Source organism: Maylandia zebra, linkage group LG3 (assembly GCF_041146795.1).
Source record: "Maylandia zebra isolate NMK-2024a linkage group LG3, Mzebra_GT3a, whole genome shotgun sequence".
Taxonomy (NCBI): domain Eukaryota; kingdom Metazoa; phylum Chordata; class Actinopteri; order Cichliformes; family Cichlidae; genus Maylandia; species Maylandia zebra.
The window spans coordinates 21,296,475-21,318,467 of record NC_135169.1 but is presented as its reverse complement, the minus strand read 5'-3'; the positions used below and the strand labels follow the sequence as shown (position 1 = coordinate 21,318,467).

The window sequence follows — 21,993 nt, the reverse complement described above, 5'->3', positions numbered from 1 at the left end:
TGGTTCCACAGAAGAGGGGCCTGAAAACTGAAGGCTCTCCCTCCCATTCTACTTTTAAATACTCTAGGAACAACAAGTAGGCCTGCAGAGCGAGAGCGAAGTGCTCTAATAGGGTGATATGGTACTACAAGGTCATTAAGATAAGATGGGGCCTGATTATTTAAGACCTTGTATGTGAGCAGGATTTTGAATTCAATTCTGGATTTAACAGGAAGCCAATGAAGGGAAGCCAAAACAGGAGAAATATGCTCTCTCTTTCTAGTCCCTGTCAGGACTCTTGCTGCAGCATTTTGGATTAGTTGAAGGCTTTTCAGCGAGTTTTTTGGACATCCTGATAATAATGAATTACAGTAGTCCAGCCTGGAAGTAATAAATGCATGAACTAGTTTTTCAGCGTCACTCTGAGACAGGATATTTCTAATTTTAGAGATGTTGCGCAAATGGAAGAAAGCAGTCTTACATATTTGTTTAATATGTGCGTTGAAGGACATGTCCTGGTCAAAAATGACTCCAAGGTTCCTCACCGCGTTACTGGAGGCCAAGGTAATGCCATCCAGAGTAAGAATCTGGTTAGATACCATATTTCTAAGATTTTCAGGGCCGAGTACAATAACCTCAGTTTTATCTGAATTAAGAAGCAGAAAGTTAGCGGCCATCCAGGTCTTTATGTCTTTAAGACATTCCTGCAGTTTAACTAATTGGTGTGTGTTATCTGGCTTCATGGACAGATAGAGCTGGGTGTCATCAGCATAGCAGTGAAAAGGTATGCTATGTCTTCTAATGATACTGCCTAAGGGAAGCATGTATAATGTAAACAGAATTGGTCCTAGCACTGAACCCTGTGGAACTCCATAATTAACCTCAGTGTGTGAAGAGGACTCTCCATTTACATGCACGAATTGGAGTCTATTAGATAGATATGATACAAACCACTGCAGTGCAGTACCTGTAATACCTACAGCATGTTCTAATCGCTCTAATAGGATATTATGGTCGACAGTATCGAATGCTGCACTGAGGTCTAGCAGGACAAGCACAGAGATGAGTCCACTGTCAGAGGCCATAAGAAGATCATTTGTAACCTTCACTAAAGCTGTTTCTGTGCTGTGATGAGCTCTGAAACCTGACTGAAACTCTTCAAATAAACCATTCCTCTGCAGATGATCTGTTAGCTGTTTGACAACTACTCTTTCAAGGATTTTTGATATGAAAGGAAGGTTGGAGATTGGCCTATAATTAGCTAAGACTGCTGGGTCTAGAGATGGCTTTTTGAGTAAAGGTTTAACTACAGCCAGCTTGAAGGCCTGTGGTACATAGCCGATCATTAGAGATAGGTTGATCATATTTAAGATCGAAGAATTAATTAATGGCAGGACTTCTTTGAGCAGTTTTGTAGGAATGGGGTCTAAAAGACACGTTAATGGTTTGGAGGAAGTAATTATTGAAGTTAACTCAGAAAGATCAATTGGAGAAAAAGAGTCTAACTTAACATCAATGGTACTAAGAGTAGCTGTAGATAATATTACATCTGTGGGATGATTATTGGTAATTTTTTCTCTAATGATAAAAATTTTATTTGTGAAGAAGTTCATGAAGTCATTTCTAGTTAACGTTAAAGGGATGGTTGGCTCAAAAGAGCTCTGACTTTTTGTCAGCCTGGCTACAGTGCTGAAGAGAAACCTGGGGTTGTTCTTATTTACTTCAATCAGTGATGAATAGTAAGATGTTCTGGCTTTGCGGAGGGCTTTCTTATAAAGCAGCAAACTATTTCTCCAGGCTAAATGATGATCCTCTACATTCGTGACACGCCATTTCCTCTCCAGATTACGAGTCATCTGCTTTAGGGTACGTGTTTGAGAATTATACCACGGAGTCAGGTACTTCTGATTTGAGCCCTTAGTTTTCACAGGAGCTACAGTATCCAGAGTCGTACGTAGTGAGGAGGTGAAATTATTAACAAGATAATCGACCTCTGTTGGGGTAGCGTTCAGATAGCTGCTCTGCTCTGTGTTGGTACAGGGCATTGGAGATGATAACAGTGGGTGGATTATATTCTTAAACTTAGTTACAGCACTTTCAGAAAGACATCTACTTTGATAAAGTCTACTCTTCACCGCTGTGTAATCAATTATTGTAAAAGTAAATGTTATCAGGAAATGATCAGACAGGAGAGGGTTTTCAGGAAACACTGTTAAATGTTCAGTTTCTATGCCATATGTTAAAACAAGATCTAGAGTGTGATTAAAGTGGTGGGTGGGTTCTTTTACATTTTGAGAGAAGCCAATTGAGTCTAATAACAGATTAAATGCCATGTTGAGGCTGTCATTTTTAGCATCTACATGGATGTTAAAATCACCCACAATAATTATTTTATCTGAGCTCAGAACTAAATTAGATATAAAGTCTGAGAAATCAGACAGAAACTCTGTGTAAGGCCCAGGTGGACGATAGATGATAACAAGTAAGACTGGTTTCTGAGTTTCACAGCTGGGGTGGACGAGGCTAAGCATCAGGCTTTCAAATGAATTAAAAGTCTGTCTTGGTCTTTCATTAATTAATAGGCTGGTGTGAAAAAATTGCTGCCACACCGCCCCCTCGGCCTGTGCTTCGAGATTTCTGGTAGTTAGAATGACTCGGGGGTGTTGATTCATTTAAACTAACATAATCATCCTGCTGCAACCAGGTTTCTGTAAGGCAGAGTAAATCAATTTGTTGATCAATTATTAAGTCATGTACTATAAGGGGCTTGGAGGAGAGAGACCTAATATTTAATAATCCACATTTCACTGTTTTACTCTTTGGTTCAGATGTGTTGGCTTCGTGTTTGTGTTTTTTGCACTAGATTCTGAAGCTTCAAGTTTCATCACTCTCCAATCAAAATTGACTGAACCAGCAGCAAAAGAAGCTCCAAAGTATACAGGAGAGGTGGAGGAAGATCTCAGCCTGGGTGTTTATTGTCTTATGTAGTCTGGAAGATGAGTGGATGGTGGGGTGGGTGCAGTTTTCTCTGTGGTGGGGTTGGGAGGACTGTCCCGGGCTCTGTGGGGCCGGGAGGCGCTGCTGCGCTGGGCCCCGGTCTGGATGGGCCTGGGCCCCCTTTCCCTGGCGGGTCGCGGAGTATGGGAGTGCCTACTGGGGTCAGCGGGGGAGCTGGCCCCAGGGAAGGGTCACTTGCCCCTCCCTTCCTTCCCTCCCCATCTCCAGCTGCCTCCTTCTTCCCGCTCCACCACAACCACCCACACATGCAGGGCCTTGGAGTAGGGGTATGTCACCAGGGTGCAGAGGAGGCTACCCCCCCCCCCCCCCGTCCCCTTCTGGCTGCCTCTGCCTCAATTTTATCCCACAACTTAGACATTCACATTAGTCACACTCTCATTACACATACATATAGGATCTTGGGGGTGGGCACGATACATGGAGTCCAAATTACCATCAGGGTGTACACCCCACCCCTGGCATCGTTGCCCACCTCTCAATTTTAAATACACGTAGACATTGAGGGCTAGCAGGAGGGACCATGCGCTTACCTGCTGCTCTCTGGCAGGTAGCTCCAAGCCCTCCTGGGTTTTAAATGCACCTTAGAACACACATGCATCAACACTACAATGAGCGGGTGGAGGGGGGTTTGGAGTCTTCTCTCACCCCCATTCTCTGCGACCTGCTGGAGCGGGGGAGCTAGGAGGAGGAGTTGGCCGTCCGACTGCGGTCTGGAGTGTGGGGCCTCCCTTCTGCTGCGGAGTCGGGGCGGTCTGCCTCTCCCCACCGTAGGGAAAAGGGTAACACCACCTGGGTCTGGGTGCAGTTCCCCCCTCCAGGGGCGGGGGCACCTAGACCCGGTTTGTAGAGTACGCTTGGGGAGTGTGATTGTGTGTACAGCGTCTCTTTATGTCTGTCTCCACGTTGGTTGAGTGTGGAGTAAGTGCATATGAGAGCATGAGGGTGGGAATGGATGTTTGTATCTGTGTGTGCCTGTATGTCTGTGTCTATATGTCAGGTTGGGTGTCAGGCACCACCTCTCTGGGGACATCTCAGGCCCTCCAAGGTTTGGAGGCCTATCTCCCCCTACCACCACTTCCCCTGCCAGTGGCGGTCCCCCTCGGACATCGGTGCGTTGGTGGTTCTTTGTGTCTGGGGGTGGGCGTCCAGGTACACACCGGCTCACTCCTTGGCGGCCGCTTATCGGGGCCTGGAGCCTGGGGCTCGCTCGGGCCACTTCGGAGGTGGGGTGCCCCCGGCCTCTCGGCCTGGGGCTCGGTCACTCAGGCGCGGCTGGCTGCCGGCGGAGCTCACGGGCGCGTCACTGCAACTCCCCCTGGCTTCTGCTCCGCGGCTGCTGGGTGAGCCCTCATCTGGGACTCTCCTCAGCTCTTTCTGGGACAGTGGCGCAGCTGCCCCTCTGTTGGTCTTCCATGGTCTCTTGTGTTCTGGGGGCCTCTGGATGTCTGGAGTTTTGATCTCCTCCATACCTGCTTCATGCCCTGAAGGACGGGGCTGTGGCCCCCCCACACCCTCTAGCAGATTATTACATGAAGGAACCTTTTAAAAAACAAAAAACAAGCGCGTCCATGCTCACAGGTGTACACACGGGTGATCACACCCACAAACTACACCCTTTTTGGCTCCTACCTCAAAGCACACTGTGTTCTGTTGATCTTATGTGCTGCACAATAATGTTTAATATTTAGTATTTACTGTCATATTCCCATATATCATTGTGATGTTGTTTATTCTATTACTCTTGTTCTCTTCAGCTTGTTTTCTTTTTTCTTTCTCAGCAGGTGACCCAGGTGATTGATATATGCATTTTTTTTCTCTGCCCGTTCTGTTGGTTTTGGTTTTTTGCCCTTCTCCCCCGTCCCTCTTCTCAGCTGTTTCTCTTTCCCTCTTTCTTTCTCCCCTTCTTTCCCCCAGTCAAGTCTGTCCCGTATTCAGTAAGTGAAAATAAAATAAACAATAAAAGGTGAATCAAATGGACCATTACGGCAAGGCTGGGATGGTCAATTTGGTAAAGTAAATCCGTTGGGCATCTTTCTTTGCCTTTAGACAACAATTCTGATGGCAAAAGAGCCAAACGGGACAGGCAAAAAAAAAAAAAAAAAAAAAAAAAAAAAAAAGAAGCTCCAAAGTAAGCTTCACATAAATATCATCATGAATTCCCTCTTACTTTTACTGTTTGGCTTCCACCATTTTAAAAATCACAGTAACTAATTACTTCCCCGAAAAAGTAATCCCATTACTTTACTGATTACTTATTTTCAAAAGTAATTACTTACTTAGTTACTTTTTAAAAACATGATTTACAACCTGAATATGTGATAAAGTGATAGATCTTTCAGCCCAGCGCTACTTTTTCTGCATAATCCATCATTCAAAATGTAATCAAATGGAAACGTCTCTTTTTAAAACTTGTTTTATTAGTTTTAATCTTTTAAAAAATTTTATTATATGCAACATTCTCTGACTGGAAGAAATTTGTTTAAAATTTAAACCTATTTTCTGCACATTCCAGCACATAAAATAACAATATTTTTTTGTGTTTACACTCAGTCTTTCAAATAGATGCAAGTAACACACAGTAGAAAATAAATAAAATCAAAGACTAGCGGTCCTTTTGCTCTATTTTCACCTGTATAGCAGGAGTGGGGAAGGCGGAGGTTTGCCCTGGTGCAGGTGCACTTTAAAATCTAATTAGTAAGCGGTTTATCCTGGTGCAGGTGTGCCGCAGCGGTCAGTTAAAGAATCCGCGAGTTTCTCTGTGAGTTTCCCATTACGTGGTAGCGCACTCGGTGCTTGCTCGGAAGTTTAGGGGGTTTTTTTCGCTGTAAAAAGAAGTTTTCTTCCCACGCACAATGGACGCTAATGTTTTTGTCACTTTTTATGGAATCAAACTCAAAGTAAGGTCAGTAGTTCCACGCTTTAAACGCTGCACGCTCATACTCTCTCCCGCACTCGATATATTATCGATTGTTGATCTGCACACAGCTACTACAATACTCAATACTTGAAATGTGCAATTCACTTGTATTTTTATTTTTATACCTATTTATTCTGTTTATCCCCTTCGTATATTTTATTTATATATGTGTCTGTATTTATATGTGTGTGTATATATAATATTCTGTAACTTCTGTCAGTGCTGTGCTTTTGGAAACCTAATTTTCCAGAGGAACCCACCCGAGGGATTAATAAAGTTTTATCTTATCTTATCTCTCTTAGCTGTTGTCACGACCGTCGCACTCGCATACGTCTCTGTCATGAGACATTCTTGCAAAAATAAAAATTAAAAAAATCACGGTTTTAGTAACACAGTGCTTACGGGAAAGTAATGGTAATCTAATTACCGTTTTTGCAATAGTAATCCCTTACTTTACTTGGAAAAAAGTAATCGGATTACAGTAACGCATTTAACACGTTACTGCCCATCTCTGCTGATAAATGATCAGAATTATAACATTACTGACTGAGGCAACATTTCCCTGATTCAAACCTTGTGAATCGCAATTTTAAAAAACAACCTTTTGAAAATCAGTTTTTAGTCATTATTATTATTATTATTATTATTATTATTGTGTGAGGCTCTTGTGGTCCTCCATAGTCAAAAGCTAGAAAAAAAGCATTCACTAATTACAAGCGATCTACTACTTAAAAATAATAATAATAATAATAATAATAATGGATACTTTATTGATCCCCATGGGGAAATTACTTGTTTTTCTCTGCATTTGACCCATTCACTCAGTGAAGCAGTGGGCAGCCCACTAAGCAGGCGCCCGGGGAGCAGTGTGTAGGGACGGTACCTTGCTCAGGGGTACCTCAGGGTAGCCGTTAAGTGGATTCGAACCGCCGACCTTCCGATCATGGGGCGACCACTTTACTGACTAGTTTTTTTCCCCTTCCCATTTTTTGTTGCCAATGATATTTGTGGTGTGAATGTTTCATAATCAACAGGAGGCAGGTTCACCATAACCACACACATCCAGACTCAGACATCATGTTACACGATACAGTCCACGGTAGCTATATGCTCCAAGTGAAGCTGAAGAAAGCATCTTCGTGGTTCAGAGGTTTCTCAGCAGAGGAGGATTTAGCTGAAACAGCTGAAGTCACGTTTGGTTTTTACAACAATGACAACAAAAAAAACACCAGTTTTGCTAACAGATGTAGAATTTTGCTGGAGCACAGCTCTTTACAGTTTATGTTTACATGAATTTCTAAATTAGTATAAAACATCAGAAACAAAGAAAAATCTTGTGCATAATATGGCAGAATCCTTTTTTTATGCGTCTTACAAACATTAAAAATGACACCTCAGAAATAAAATCTCAAAAGAAATTTAAACAAAACTTTATTTAAACATTAGGAACACAAAGCAAACACTAAAACTAAACCTAAACAATGATCAAACAGAACAAGAGGATACTGAACCTTAACCATCATGAAATGTATGATCATGGTTTTCCTGGTACATTTTAATAATGAGGTGATAAACTTAACTATTGCAGAAAGCATGTTCAAAAGTTGATTAATTCTGAGATCAGAAACCTTAGCCCCTTTTTCCATTAGTACCTACTTGGATCAACTTGGCACAATTTGCCAAGGTTTTCCATCTGGTACCAGGTCACAGTACCTGGTATCAGGTACTGTGACCTGATTCTTTACAAATCCTATCATGTGAATTCATGGATTTTTTTTTCACATTCTGTCTCTCACAGTTGAAGTGTACCTCTGGTGCAAATTACTGACCTCTGTCATCATTTTAAGTGGGGGAACTTGCACAATCGGTGGCTGACTAAATACTTTTTTGCCCCACTGTAAATCCCTGCTTCGAAATAAACTCTTTTTGTAGGTTTCATGTTGCGTATTGATTACACTGCGGGACGAGTGCTATGACAACAACCACTCACATTAGATAGTACCGGATTGTAGTGGAAAACCAGTCAAGTTGTGGGAAGTCGATCCAAGTAGCTACTAATTTCAAAACAGGCTTTTGAGTGTTTGGTTCCAAAACAGCTGATCAGAGTAGAGAAAGGAAGCCATCATTAATGGAGCTCCAATATCACAATTCACCATGGGAACAGGTAAATGAAGAGCAGTGCCTCCATATGCCAGTGCTGACCACGAGGCTAATTTACAAAAACAAAAATGGCAGGACCACTCACAGCTGTCCAACATTTTCTAAGCATGAAACTTTAATCAGTATGGATTTTCATGTGTCTCTTTGCGTGTCCGAGATGACTGAATCTTTTCTCACAAAAGCTACAGGAATACGGTTTCTCACCAGTGTGCCTTCTTACATGACGTTGCAACTCATAGTTCTCTCTGAATCCTTTCCCACAGGTGCTGCAAAGATGCGGCTTCTCACCTGTATGAATTTTTAAGTGATAATACAAATGTGCACGCCGACTGAATCTTTTCCCACAAACGGTACAGATATGGGGCTTCTCACCTGTGTGAATCCTTGCATGAGACTCAAGATGTGATTTATAGGAAAATCTTTTACCACAAGTGCTACAAGGATATGGTTTTTCACCTGTGTAACAGTTACCATGATTTTTCAAAGCTGATATCTGACGGAATTGTTTCCCACAGGTGCTACAAGAATACGGTTTCTCACCTGTGTGAATTCTGAGATGTGCATTCAGGTGACATTTAAACTGAAAATGTTTTCCACAGACGTCACATTTCAGAGACTTTTTCTTTGTGTCAGTTTTACTTTGATTCTCTGAAACAGCAGGGTTGTCTACTCTCTGACTGTGACTTCCGTTGCTGTGATGTCTCCTCTTCTTCAGCTCTGCATTTCTAGTTGATCCTGAGTCCACATGCTGGCTTGCTTTCTGATCTCGGCTCTCTGCTTCAGGAAAGCTGTGAGAAAGGAGATGCTCAACGTTTGTTTCTGATTCAGTGTGTGCACTTTCCTCATAAGCGGCTGTCACCATGAAGGCATCAGTCTCCTGCTTCAGTCCAAGCTGCTCTCCCTCCTGACTGCTGCACACTTCCTCCTGTTCCTCTTTAATCTGTGGAGGCTCTGGGTCCTCCTCAGTCAGACTGGAGTTCCTTTCTTGGATACAGACCTGTTGGTCTGTAAGAACCTCCTCCTTCTCAATGACATGTTGCTGTTGGAGGTCTGAAAAGACAAATGTAGGGGGTGGGGGTGACAGAAAAACAAACATTTGAGAAAATATGTTCTGATCTGAAACATTAACAGGTCTCTCCACAGTGAGAATGTGTCTCACATATACAAGTGAAATTTAAAGTGTACAAAATTTGACAAATTATTTGAGCACTGACGCAAGTTATCGTTTAGTTCTGGCACTCTTATTAGTAGAATGATCTCTTTCTGTTTACAATGTGAAAACTTTGTCACCGAGTGTTATAGTTTTAATGTGGAAAGGTCTTAATCTCGGGTAAGTAAGCAAGAGTTTCTCTGCATTTCTGTGTAAAGAAGTAAACAAATGAACCAATCACAAACAAGCTGTTTCTGATTGGTGGAGTCAGGTCAGACAACTATTTAAATGTGACTTAGTGACACACAGTCACACCTGTCCACCCAATAAAAGATGGGTGATCTTTTTGCTGAGTAATCTGACATTTTCGCCTCACACATAGTCTGTCTCACTCCCTTGGGCTGGAAGTGTATGTATAGTGATTATGCTGTAATGGGATTGTAATATTATTTTATGCCATGTTAGACCCCTAATTAAAGATTGTGAATTATTATGTAGTTTTAGTTTGCATTATTCTCCTGAATTAGAAGAAGGTGATAACTATTGCATTTGTTAAACTGATTTGCATTACATTAGACTGCTGATTTATTGTGAATGAATGATGTTGTTTTATGATGCATTATACTGCTGAGTTATAAGAAATACTGTTCGCAGAAAGTCATCGCCTTATTTGTCTGATTAGAAGAGAACAGAACATGCTGGAGTTTTCTGCCCCATCTCAGCAGGAGCAGATAAACAGGGAGCCAAGGTCGTAGCTTAGGCGCTGTGTGAGAGAAAGAATGTGAATGTTTAGGCTTTTATGATAAGGTGGGAAAACCAGAGGCTATAAGAGTTTGATCAATGCTCCACCATTTTGAGATCTGAGGCTGTCTGTGTACGGTGTCCATCTCCCACGCGTGTGATCATTAAAATCATCGTTTGACTCAACCCGGCCGGACCAGTGTTGTTATTGTGGTTTTTCCTCTTGAATCCATCCCCAATATTTGAATCCGTAACAGTGTGCTGCAAAGTGCACAAAAATCAAAGAATTTTGTGTTGAGGATAGGGCTGGGCGATATGGCCTAAAATTCATATCGTGATATAATTTGAAGCACGTGCAGTAACGATATATATATCGCGATATATTCTTTTCTTCTGTATAACGTATTTTCCACACTATAAGCCACACTTAAAATCCTTTAATTTTCTCAAAAATCGAGAGTGTGCCTTATGTATGAATTCTGGTTGTGCTTACTGACCTCGAACCGATTTTGGCGTGCAGAAATCTGTTCAAAAATGTTTTAGTACAACTTTGGTAAGCCGCACTGCTTGATGGATTGTCAGAGCATTACGGCTGCTGTAGTGAGGAGCTTCATGGAGTAATCTGGGTCCAAAACTCCGTCCACTTCAGGTCCCAAAGTCAAACGAATACTGAGAGTTAAAAACGGTCTAAATTCTTTCATCTTTAATAAAATCATCAGCGTTGTTGCTCTACCAGGTGTAACAATTAAGTTTAACATCCATGCATCCATGAAAACAGAATTTATTACATTTAACGGAGTTAGAAGTTAACAGGAAGTTAGCTCGTTAGATTCCACCCAAACATGTTGTGCTACGTGATTGCTACCGACACAGCTATGTTAGCATAACATTAGCACAGTGAAGCTGGAGGATGAACGCCAACTTTTTTCCACTCATTAAAATTTAACGTGAGGGATTCTGGTGGTCAGGGACAAATGCAATCGCATAGCAGGATGCTATACACGGGCCAAACATCAGTCAGGAGAACAACTGAGATTATTCATCCACAATACAAGGTTAGTTATTAATATACTGCAACAACATGGGAATAGAACAGCTGCGAGAGAATTCAACATTAATGAATCAATGTTACGGAAGTGGAGGAAGCGCAGTTTTTGGCTTTCCCCATATTTCAAAAGTGCTTCATCTCTTTGCTATGACTGTCGGTATAATTTGCAGATGATAATGATTTTAGCCGCTGCGATGCTTTCGACCAAAACAGGCGCAGCTTGATGACATCATCAACATGCGCTATCGCGATAGAGCGATATAGTGAAAATCTCTATCGTTGGCCAAATTTATATCGTTTATATCGTATATCGTTTATATCGCCCACCCCTAGTTGAGGATTAGTCCAGTTACTCAGCGAATCGTTGCGGCCCTAGTATAGATCATGATAGTTAGAAAATTAATTTGGTCTCACAGGAAAAATCCTTAGTTTGTTTACCTTGAAGGTAGGGATCATTTTGTCTACAGTGATGCAAACTAATCACACAACACCATGATGCTGTGTGGAGTCTTACAAGGGACAAATCACAGGGCCCTCTTATTGAATCTGCATATGGTTCCTTTTTGTGAAATCTTTCAGGAGTTAGTTGATAAGTTGTCTTATCACAGCTATGCTGATGATACCCAGATTTATTTGACTATGTCATTATGTTTGTGTCCTAAAAATGTAAACAACACAACAAAAATTACCTCCAATTCATCCATTCTCTTCCACTTATCGGGGCTGTGGGAATTTGCAGCCTATCCCAGCTGCTATAGGGCAAGAGGCAGGGTCTTTTTCTCCAATTGATCTTTCTCATTACATTTAAGTAATCACTTCCTCCAAACCATCAACATGTCTTTTAGAACCCAGTTCTACAAGACTGCTTAAAGAAGTCCTAACATTAATTTGTGTTTCAATCTTAAATATGATCAGCCTATCACTACTAGTCGGTTATGTACCACGGGGCTTCAAATTAGCGGTAATTAAGCTGTTACTTAAAAACCCATATACTTCACCTAGCTGTCTTAACTAATTATAGGCTGATCTCCAAACCACTTTTAATCTAAAAAAAGTCTCAAAAGAGTAGTTGTAACAGCTTGCTGATCATCTGCAAAGGAATGGCTTATTTGAAGAGTTTGTCAGGTTTCAGAGCTCATTGCTGTACAGAAACAGCTTCAGTGAAGGTTACAAATGATCTTCTTATGGCCTCTGACAGTGGACTCATCACTGTGCTTGTCCTGCTAGACTTTACTGCAGTGTTTGATCAATTAGAGCATGTTGCAAGTATTAAAGGTACTGCACTGTGGTGGTTTGGTTTAATAGACTCCAAGTTGTTCATGTAAATTGAGAGTCCTCTTTATACATTAAGGTTAATAATAGACTTCCACAGGGTTCCATGATAGAAAAATTGGATTTACATTATACATTCTTCACAATCCGACAAGTACAGTGCAACGGATGAAATCCTGTGCAACAGAGTTTATGTTGAATAAGGTTTTAGTTATTTATTATATTGAATTACCATGTTCTACCTTATTTTTATAAATTTTATATAACTTTTTGTTTCTGACACCGCAGAGAGTGCTCTTAATTTTGTTGTATGTTACAATGACAATAATGATATTCAGATTTTTATCCTTAGTTATGCTGCAATAGGTCAAGGCTGTGTTTCCTCTTTACTAACCTGTTTTACTCATTATGTTTTTATACAACTCACTGAATTGAATTCATATTCATTTCTGGCTCTCTTCCACAGCATGTCCTTGTCCTGTCTTCCTCCCCTCACCCCACCCAGTCGGAGCAGATGGCTGCCCCTCCCTAAGCCTGGATCTACAGGAGGTTTCTTCCTGTTAAAAGGGAGTTTCTCCTCCTCTCTCCACTCTTGCCAAAGTGCTTGCTCATAGGGGGTCATATGATTGTTGGGTTTTTCTCTGTAAGGTGCTTTTAGAGCCATACATATGGATTATATAGAGATCACGTTTAGTGCAAATCCTGTTGTCTTTTATTTTCTGTTATAATCATTGGGCGAGTTTGACTACAGTTTAACATTATTGTGAAATTTTGAGTTTAATTTTAAATAAATAAATAAATAAAGAAGAAAATTATTAATATAGCACCTTTCTGGACAGAGTCACGAAGTGCTACTGAGTCCACAGTTGTTAAACTTAGAGGGAGAAAGTTCCACAGTGGCAAAGCTCTATCACCCTTAGTTCTCATCCTTGTGTGTTGTATAGCAAGTAGGCCCTGATTAGGTCATCTCAGTGACCTGCTAGGGACATAGGGCTGTAGAAGATCAGAAATATGTGCTGGTACCATATGTGTTGGATCAAGGACACATCTAAAAAGTGCAGGAAACCAGCCCTCGACACCTGTGACTTAGAGGATCTGGTCAAAGCCTAGCTGCAGTGTTTTGCACAACCTGCAGACGATCCAGGGAAACTTTGCTTAGACACATAAACAACTGAATGTCATCACCATAACAGTGACAGAAAATGTCCTCAAAGGAGCCCATTATATGCTGACAGGGGAGAAGATATATTTAACAATAAAGCACCCAAAACCAAATCTTGAGGGACGCCATAAGTAAGGGAGGTAGAGGATAACCTAAAATTAGAGACCACCACAGAAAAACCACAGGTGATGTAGATAGAACCACTCCAAGGCAGTTCTAGATACACCAACCCAATAGTTGAGCCTTTCAAGCAGGATGTGGTAGTAAACGGTGTCAAATGCCAACGTGAGGTCCAACATCAACAAAACAAAGCATTTTCCTGCATCGTTACTCATCAAAATGTTACTAGAGACCATAAGATAAGCTGTTTCCATGGAATGAACTCTACGAAAGCCAAACGGAAACCTATCAAAAATGCATTGTTTATCCAGAACTGTTATAAGTTGCTTAGTCACAACCCTTTCTAGAAACTTAGCAATTAATGGTAATTTAGAGATTGGCCTGTACATCATGAGGCATCATAGAGGATCAGATGGATAGCTAAACCAGGGTGTTAGCGCCATTTATAGTTATTACATGTTTTATTTTGAAAAGCCTGAAAAGGATATGGTGCTTTTGTTGTGAAAGGTTTGTGAGAAATAAAGTAAGCGAATGGCGGAGCGACACGATGGTTTTACCGCCGTTGTTGCACAAACCGACGCGTAAAACAGCCTCTTGTCCATCCAGACTCTTATTTTAGATATAAGAGAAATAGAGAACTCCAAGAAGAAACAAAGATAGCCATTACATTAAGTAAAACCATCATGCTCCCAAACAAGACGACTGCATCGCTATGAGATCGTGCAAAGTTTGATACAGCAAGTCAGTTAAGTGCACAGAGCTGTATGCATGAAGAATCTAAGAAAAGAAGAAATAAGCTTTCATGGATAAAGTTTTGGACTATGATATGCTGCTAAGCTACAAGTCGTGTTAAAACTGAACAATTGCGATTCTCAACTTCTTACAAATAAGTCAGTGACAGTGTTTTTGGTCTTAAGAAGATGACACTAACTACGAAAGCCTCAGCTTTGTGTCATAGACCATTTTGTTTCATGAACACTTGTTGAATAAGAAGTTGTCAGCACATGAATCCTCAACAAGGCTACAGTGAGGCAAGGAAGTTGCTGTTTTGTCATTATGGTAATGAACTGAAAATTGCAACTGCCTACATGAACAGAGCATTCAATTGGCCACAAATCAAAACAGATGATGCAAAGGCTCTTCATAGCTATTCACTGTTTCTCACTGGTTGTAACAATGCAATGCAAGACATCAGTCAACTGCAAGAGATGGAGATCCCCACGAACCTCAGAGTTATTGTCTCTAAACTGCCATACAAAATGAAAGAAATGTGGAGAGTCTCTGCTTTTGACATTCAAGAAACAAGTGGAAGGAGAGCAAAGTTCTCAGATCTGGTTAGATTCATAAACAGACAAGCAAAAATAGCTGCAGATCCTTTGTATGGTGACATTAAGGATGCTGAAGACAAAGCAAAGTCATCTGCAAATGTGAGAATGACTAGATCATCCAGGCAAAGGGGAAGCACATTTGCTACAAGTGTAACACAAGCTGCAAATGAAAGGTCACCTGAAATTAACAAAAGTGCTTCTTGTCACACTAGCAATGCCTTCCAGAAACCATGCATATACTGTGAAAAACTCCATACACTGGCAGAATGTCAAAAGGTCAGAAACCAGCCTTACAAAGAAAGACTAGAGTTCCTTAAAGCAAAGGGTCTGTGCTTTGCATGTCTGACACAAGGTCATCTGAGTAAGGACTGTAAGAAAAGATCATTGTGTGAGTACTGCTCTAAGAGACATCCAAGTATGCTTCATTGGACAAAGGAGGAGGACAGTAAGGCAGACGATTGCATCCAGAGAAATGTCTCAGACATTCCCACAACAAGTGATGAAACACACACTTCAGGCAGAATTTGTGGAGCCACGGGGGCCGGAAAAGGCATTCATGTGTTATCGATCGTTCCTGTGTGGGTTAAGTTGAAGAAAGGCAATAAGTTGATTGAGACTTATGCATTCATGGACAATGGGAGCCAAGCCACGTTTTGTTCAGAAAAACTGATGAGACAACTGGGTGTAGAAGGTAAGAAGACAAAATTCATGCTTCGCACAATGGGACAAGAAAAGATGGTGACAAGTTACCACCTGTCAGGATTAGAAGTGTGTGGTTTAAATGAGAACACCTATATAGATCTTCCTGACATTTACACTCATGCAGACATTCCAGTGTCTAGAGAGAACATCCCTACGCAGGATGACTTAAAAAGGTGGCCACATCTTCGGCAAATCAAGTTCCCACATTCAGACGCAGACATTGGACTTTTGATAGGATGTGATGTGCACAAGGCTATGGAACCATGGGAGATTATTCATAGTAAAGATAACGGTCCATATGCTGTTTGAACATTCCTGGGTTGGGTTATCAATGGCCCTCTCAAGAGAGATTCTTGCTCTACTCCTTCTGACAGAGAGCTGAGTGTTTCAGTAAATCGCATCTCTGTCACTAATGTTGAGAATCTTTTGATGCAACAGCTCAACTATGATTTTCCAGAGAAAGCTTCTGAGGAAAAACAGGAAATGTCACGAGAAGACATCATGTTTATGGATTCTGTCAATGGCACAGCTGAAAGGATTAATGGTCATTATCGCATAGGTATTCCTTTGAGAAACAAAGCTGTCAAAATGCCAAACAACCGCAGTGCAGTAATGCAGAGGGCAGAGAATCTGAAAAGAAAATTAATCAGAAACACAGAGTTTCATGAGGAGTATCAGAGCTTCATGTCTGACTTGCTGAATAAAGGCTACGCAGTTCAGGTACCAAACACAAAGACTACCCCTGAAAATGAGAGAGTTTGGTACATACCACACCATGGGGTGTACCACCCTCAGAAAAGAAAACTCCGTGTAGTTTTTGACTGTGCAGCATCCTTTCAAGGGAAATCACTGAACGAAGAACTCTTGCAAGGGCCAGACCTAACGAACACACTGATTGGGGTACTAACAAGGTTTAGGTGGGATCACATTGCCTTGATGTCAGACATAGAAGCTATGTATCACCAGGTGCGAGTACCTCCAGAGGACAGTGATCTTTTGCGTTTTCTCTGGTGGCCAAATGGGAACTTGAATGAACCTCTGCAAGAATACAAAATGATGGTGCACTTGTTTGGGGCAACATCCTCCCCAAGCTGTGCAAACTATGCACTAAAAAAGGCAGCAGAAGATGCTAAAGAAAAAATGCCACTAGCAGCAGTTAATGCTGTTCTGAACAACTTTTATGTAGATGATTGTCTTCTGTCAGTTTCAGATGAAACAGAGGCATGTACTATGGTCAGGGACCTGACTGCATTGTGTGAGAGTGGAGGATTTCACTTAACAAAGTGGATGAGCAACAGCAGAGTTGTCCTTGCTTCCATTCCTGAAAAGGAAAGAGCAAAAGAGATGAAAGATTTGGATTTGAGACATGATGCACTACCAGAGGAAAGAGTCCTAGGAGTGAACTGGTGCACAGAGACAGATGTATTCAAGATCAGGATAACTGAAAAACCTGTGCCAAAGACTAGGCGAGGCATCCTCTCATTTGTAAGTGCAATATATGACCCATTGGGTTTTTTGTCTCCTGTCATTCTGACAGCAAAAATCATCCTGCGAGAGCTATGTGGCAGGAAGATTTCATGGGATGAGGAAATCCCAGCTGAACTGGCTCAAAGGTCACAAGTTTGGCATTCAGAGCTTTCAAAACTTCATGGCTTTACCGTCAACAGGTGTTTGAAACCTGCTGGATTTGGAGTGGTCATATCTACACAATTGCACCACTTCGCTGATGCCAGTGAGAGAGGCTACGGAGTCGTTACTTACCTCCGTATCACAAACCAGAAAAGAGAAACTCACTGCTCATTCATTATGGGCAAGTCCAGAGTGTCTCCTCTGAAGCAGATAACAATTCCACGTCTGGAGTTGACAGCAGCTGCAGTTGCTGTAAAAATGGACAAGCTCATGAGAAAGGAGCTGCAAATGCCACAAGAAGAATCTGTGTTTTGGTCTGACAGTAGCACTGTTTTAAAGTACATTTCCAGCGAGAACATCAGATTTAAGACATTTGTAGCAAATAGAGTGTCACTTATTAGAGACAACACAAAACCAAGTCAGTGGATGTATGTAAACTCTGAATTAAACCCTGCTGACCACGCTTCAAGAGGAATGAACACAGAGACATTCATGAAGTGTTCAAACTGGATTGCTGGGCCAGAGTTTTTGACAAAAGATAAGAAAAACTGGCCAATTCCACCGGACATTAAAGAAATACCAAAAAATGATTTCGAAGTCAAAGAGGTGATGAGTGTGGATGTTACAAAATTACATGAAAATCCAGTGAACAAACTGATCTCTCACTATTCAGACTGGTACCGTCTAAAAAAGGCAGTTTCCTGTATACTTACGTTCAAGCAGCTGCTTGGCAGGTTAAGTGCGCATCGGAAGCTTCTCATGTCACAAGCAAGTGGCTGTGACAGCAGTAAAAGGAAATCTGAAAAGGTTGCAGGTCAAATGCAGCAGTTCAAAACATGTATTAAGGGATCTTCACTTACCACTGCAGATGTTGCAAAGGGAGAAACTGAGATTGTTAAGTTTTGTCAAAATCAAAGCTTCGCAGAAGAAATTGCAAGTCTTCAAAAAGGTGACAAGCTTAAAAGGAGCAGTCACATTGTGAAGCTGGATCCTTTTGTCCAGGATGGAGTTTTAAGGGTTGGCAGTAGGTTGCATGAGTCTGCACTACCAGTAGATGTTAAGCATCAAGTGATTCTCCCTAAAGGTCATCATGTTTCTACTTTGATTCTGAGACACATTCACCAAGAAACAGGCCATGGAGGAAGGAATTACATATTATCCAGGCTGAGAGAAAGATTCTGGATTCCACAGGCAGATTCAGCAATAAGAAAGATCCTGTCAAAGTGTGTAACATGTAGAAGGACATCTGCGAAACCTGGTGAACAAAGAATGGCAAACTTGCCACAAGATCGCCTGATTCCTGACAAACCTCCATTCACAAATGTGGGCATAGACTATTTTGGACCTTTTGAGGTCAAGCATGGGCGCAGCAGAGTTAAGCGATATGGTGTATTGTTTACATGTCTTGCTGTTAGAGCAATACACATAGAAGTTGCCCACTCACTTGAGACTGATTCTTGCATAAATGCATTCAGGAGGTTTATTGCAAGACGAGGTCAAGTGTCTGTCATGAGATCAGACAATGGCACTAACCTTGTGGGTGCAGAAAGGGAAATGCGTGAAGCAATCAAGGGATGGAATCATTCAAAAATCTCAGAAATGCTCATGCAAAAGGGCATCACCTGGATATTTAACCCCCCAGCAGGGTCACATTTTGGAGGAATCTGGGAGAGACAAATTCGCTCAGTTAGAAGAATTCTTAACCAGATCCTAAAGCAGCAACCTCTGGATGATGAATGCTTGCGGACATTGCTATGTGAAGTTGAAGCAATTGTCAACGGCAGGCCAATAACAAGAGCGTCTAATGACCCCAATGATTTAGACGCACTTACACCTAATCATCTACTTCTTCTTAAAGGGCAGCCAGTACTGCCACCTGGATTGTTTCAAAGAGAGGACTTGTATGCAAAAAAAAGGTGGAGACAGGTGCAGTACCTGTCAGACATTTTTTGGAAGCGTTGGACTAAAGAGTATTTGCCGCTTTTACAAGAAAGACAGAAGTGGTTAGTGACTAGGAGAAATCTGAGACCAGGAGATGTTGTTCTCATAGTTGATGACAGTGCACCAAGAAGTTCCTGGTTAATGGGAAAGGTTGAGAGAACAGTTCCAGACTCACATGGACTTGTCAGACGTGTGTTTGTCAAAACCAAAACTAGCGTTTTGGAGAGGCCTATCGACAAGTTATGTTTGTTGCTTGAAATGGAGGCAACAGTTTGAATATCAGCCTCATGTGTAACAGATATATGTTCAACACATATGACTTATGTTTCATATAATGTTTGGTTAAGCCAGTTAGATTATGAGTGTTGATATTAAATGACGCTCTATTGTGTTAATATGTAATTGTTATGCCTTAGCAGTAACAATTAGGGGCCGGAATGTTAGCGCCATTTATAGTTATTACATGTTTTATTTTGAAAAGCCTGAAAAGGATATGGTGCTTTTGTTGTGAAAGGTTTGTGAGAAATAAAGTAAGCGAATGGCGGAGCGACACGATGGTTTTACCGCCGTTGTTGCACAAACCGACGCGTAAAACAGCCTCTTGTCCATCCAGACTCTTATTTTAGATATAAGAGAAATAGAGAACTCCAAGAAGAAACAAAGATAGCCATTACACAGGGGATCATACACCAAGACAGCCAGTACATCGTTGACACGAAGTGAGAACAGCAGGGCAGAGAAGAATAACACAAAATTAGAGTGGGACAAACTGCACCCGGCAGCGGCAGAGCCAAACACAGGCACCATCATACTGAAAGTCATGAAAGCGTTACTTCATGTTAAGCATTATCAGAAAAGACACTGAAAGGACAGAAGGATCACAGATGAACAGAACAATACAGGGTCACTGCATTTGCAGTGTTTAGTCAAAATACGATGAAGAAGTTGTAAATGGAAATATTTGGATCATCATCTTTTGTATTTGCATTTTTTTAACTAAAGATTATTGCAAAAAAAGAAATTCAGTTTTGCGTGAGTTACTTTTTAAACAGTGCTTCAAGTATGACACAGATACTAAATCTACTCCCATGACAAGTACTATATGAATAGAAATATGAAGTGAATGGATTGATTGGCCAGGAGCTGTTGGGTCAGCCTGTCATGTGACCGATTATGAGCAGGTCTATTTCACATTTATCCTATTTTTGCACATTTATTGATGGAGGCAGCACAGCCTGCTAAGAATGACTGAGCCTATTAACATCACTAACATGTGACACATTTAGACATCATACTTTGCTTCAGTCAACAGAAACTTTAACCACTGATTGCTTTCTTGCTTTTGCTGCAGATGTAAAGACATTAATTACAGCATTATTTGTAATGTGGACAGATTTTGTTCTGATGCTTTGGGGAGTCACTGTGTGTGTTCACTTTGAGGCTCTCATGGAGAATAAATGGAATAAACAGTTGGTGTGGACGCTCATCTTCATCAATGTTAGTCAGCAGACAGTTTTCACACTGTCTCATTAAGAGTGTGTGTGCTCTTCCTCAACTATCACCGTTTGCTCCTCTGAATTCATCACCAAAGTAACAGCTTCCTGCTCTCAGCTAACATCAGCTTAGAGAAATCCTGGAGATGCTGATAAACTTTCAGATTTATCACCAATCAACTAAATACCGAAGAATCTGAGCTTGAACAGCACAGAGATAAAAACATGTCCATACCTATGATGTGTGAGTTTCTGTCGGGTGTCCGGCTGATATCCAGCAGTCTGTGCTGACGGTTGATCTCCTCCTCATACTGGACGATGGTTTTTTGAACCTCTGAGAAGATTTCTTCACAAACAGCAGTTAGTCTCTCCTTGATGAACTCTCTCAGATACTGAGCTGAACTCATTGCTGCTTCAACTCAGGCTGAGTGGATCGATACCGACGTTTGTATCAGATCCACACTAACGTGATAGTTCTGTATCGAGGCTGCTAAATGTTAGCCGATTAACCCGAGTCCAGACAGATTTTTGTGAAGCGCTATTGAGGCGTTTGTTGATGACGTCAAGTCCCGGGAGCCGGTGTTGTGCCAAAAAGTGATTGTCTGCCAGAAACTGATTGCCGGTGTTCCAGATCTACTGGCGTTTAGATCAACTGGCGTTGGTCGAACAGATGTGTGGCAGTCTTGCGTTTCAGGAGCTGCTACCGACAAACCAGCAAAAAAACGCCAAATGTGTCATCTGTGACACTTGTGAGGTTGTCTCAAACACACTCCGTCAGTCTTGATGCTGTTGAACAACAAAATGTTTAAAAATGTGGCGGGTTTACCTGGTGATATCCTCATGCGCGACGCGATCGCGAAAACAGCAAACAAGTAACACCACGCCGATGTTGTTCACAGGACAGCAAGAGTAAACGATCGGGAGACTCTTGTCGTCGTTATCGTTCCCCTCGCACGGTTTATTCCTCCGAATTCAGCGTTTTTGCTTCACAACTACAGCGTGCAGTTTACTTTGTGCACTAACATGGAGTCGAGTCAACCAGCGCCACCTCTGGCCAAGTGCCACAGCCTACAGCCAGATCAACCTGTGACACACATCTGCAGCACGTTTGAATTCGTGTCATGCACATTTGTACCTTTCAATTGTGTCTGTTTGTGCGTCATGCAAATAAACCTTTGAAATGAATGAAATGATATCATGTATTTATTATCAGCCTACATTTGTACAAAATGCCAAATGACATACACATAAGAATCACCATCCTGATATCAATACTTTTGCCCATACGAAAAATGTCATGAACACACTAATATTTCACCAGTGTTGTAACATC

At 41.5% G+C, this 21,993-nt stretch overlaps 1 protein-coding gene across 2 annotated transcripts in view; it reads right to left on the bottom strand.

Annotated features, from left to right (window-relative positions):
• Positions 1–21,688, bottom strand: part of LOC112430664 (uncharacterized) — a 69,745-nt gene extending 48,057 nt beyond the window's left edge. The window contains exons 1-3 of one of the 2 annotated variants that reach the window (XM_076882400.1): positions 20,896–21,688; positions 8,934–9,124; positions 6,671–8,862 (exon numbers count right to left, since the gene is read on the bottom strand). In XM_076882400.1, the coding sequence (XP_076738515.1) occupies positions 8,854–8,862; positions 8,934–9,124; positions 20,896–21,067 (372 nt within the window). In that variant the 5' untranslated portion in view covers positions 21,068–21,688 and the 3' untranslated portion in view covers positions 6,671–8,853. Of the gene's footprint in view, positions 9,125–20,895 lie in introns of those variants that run through there. The other variant, XM_004575027.6, reaches the window with a different exon arrangement.
• Positions 21,689–21,993: the final 305 nt, after the last annotated feature.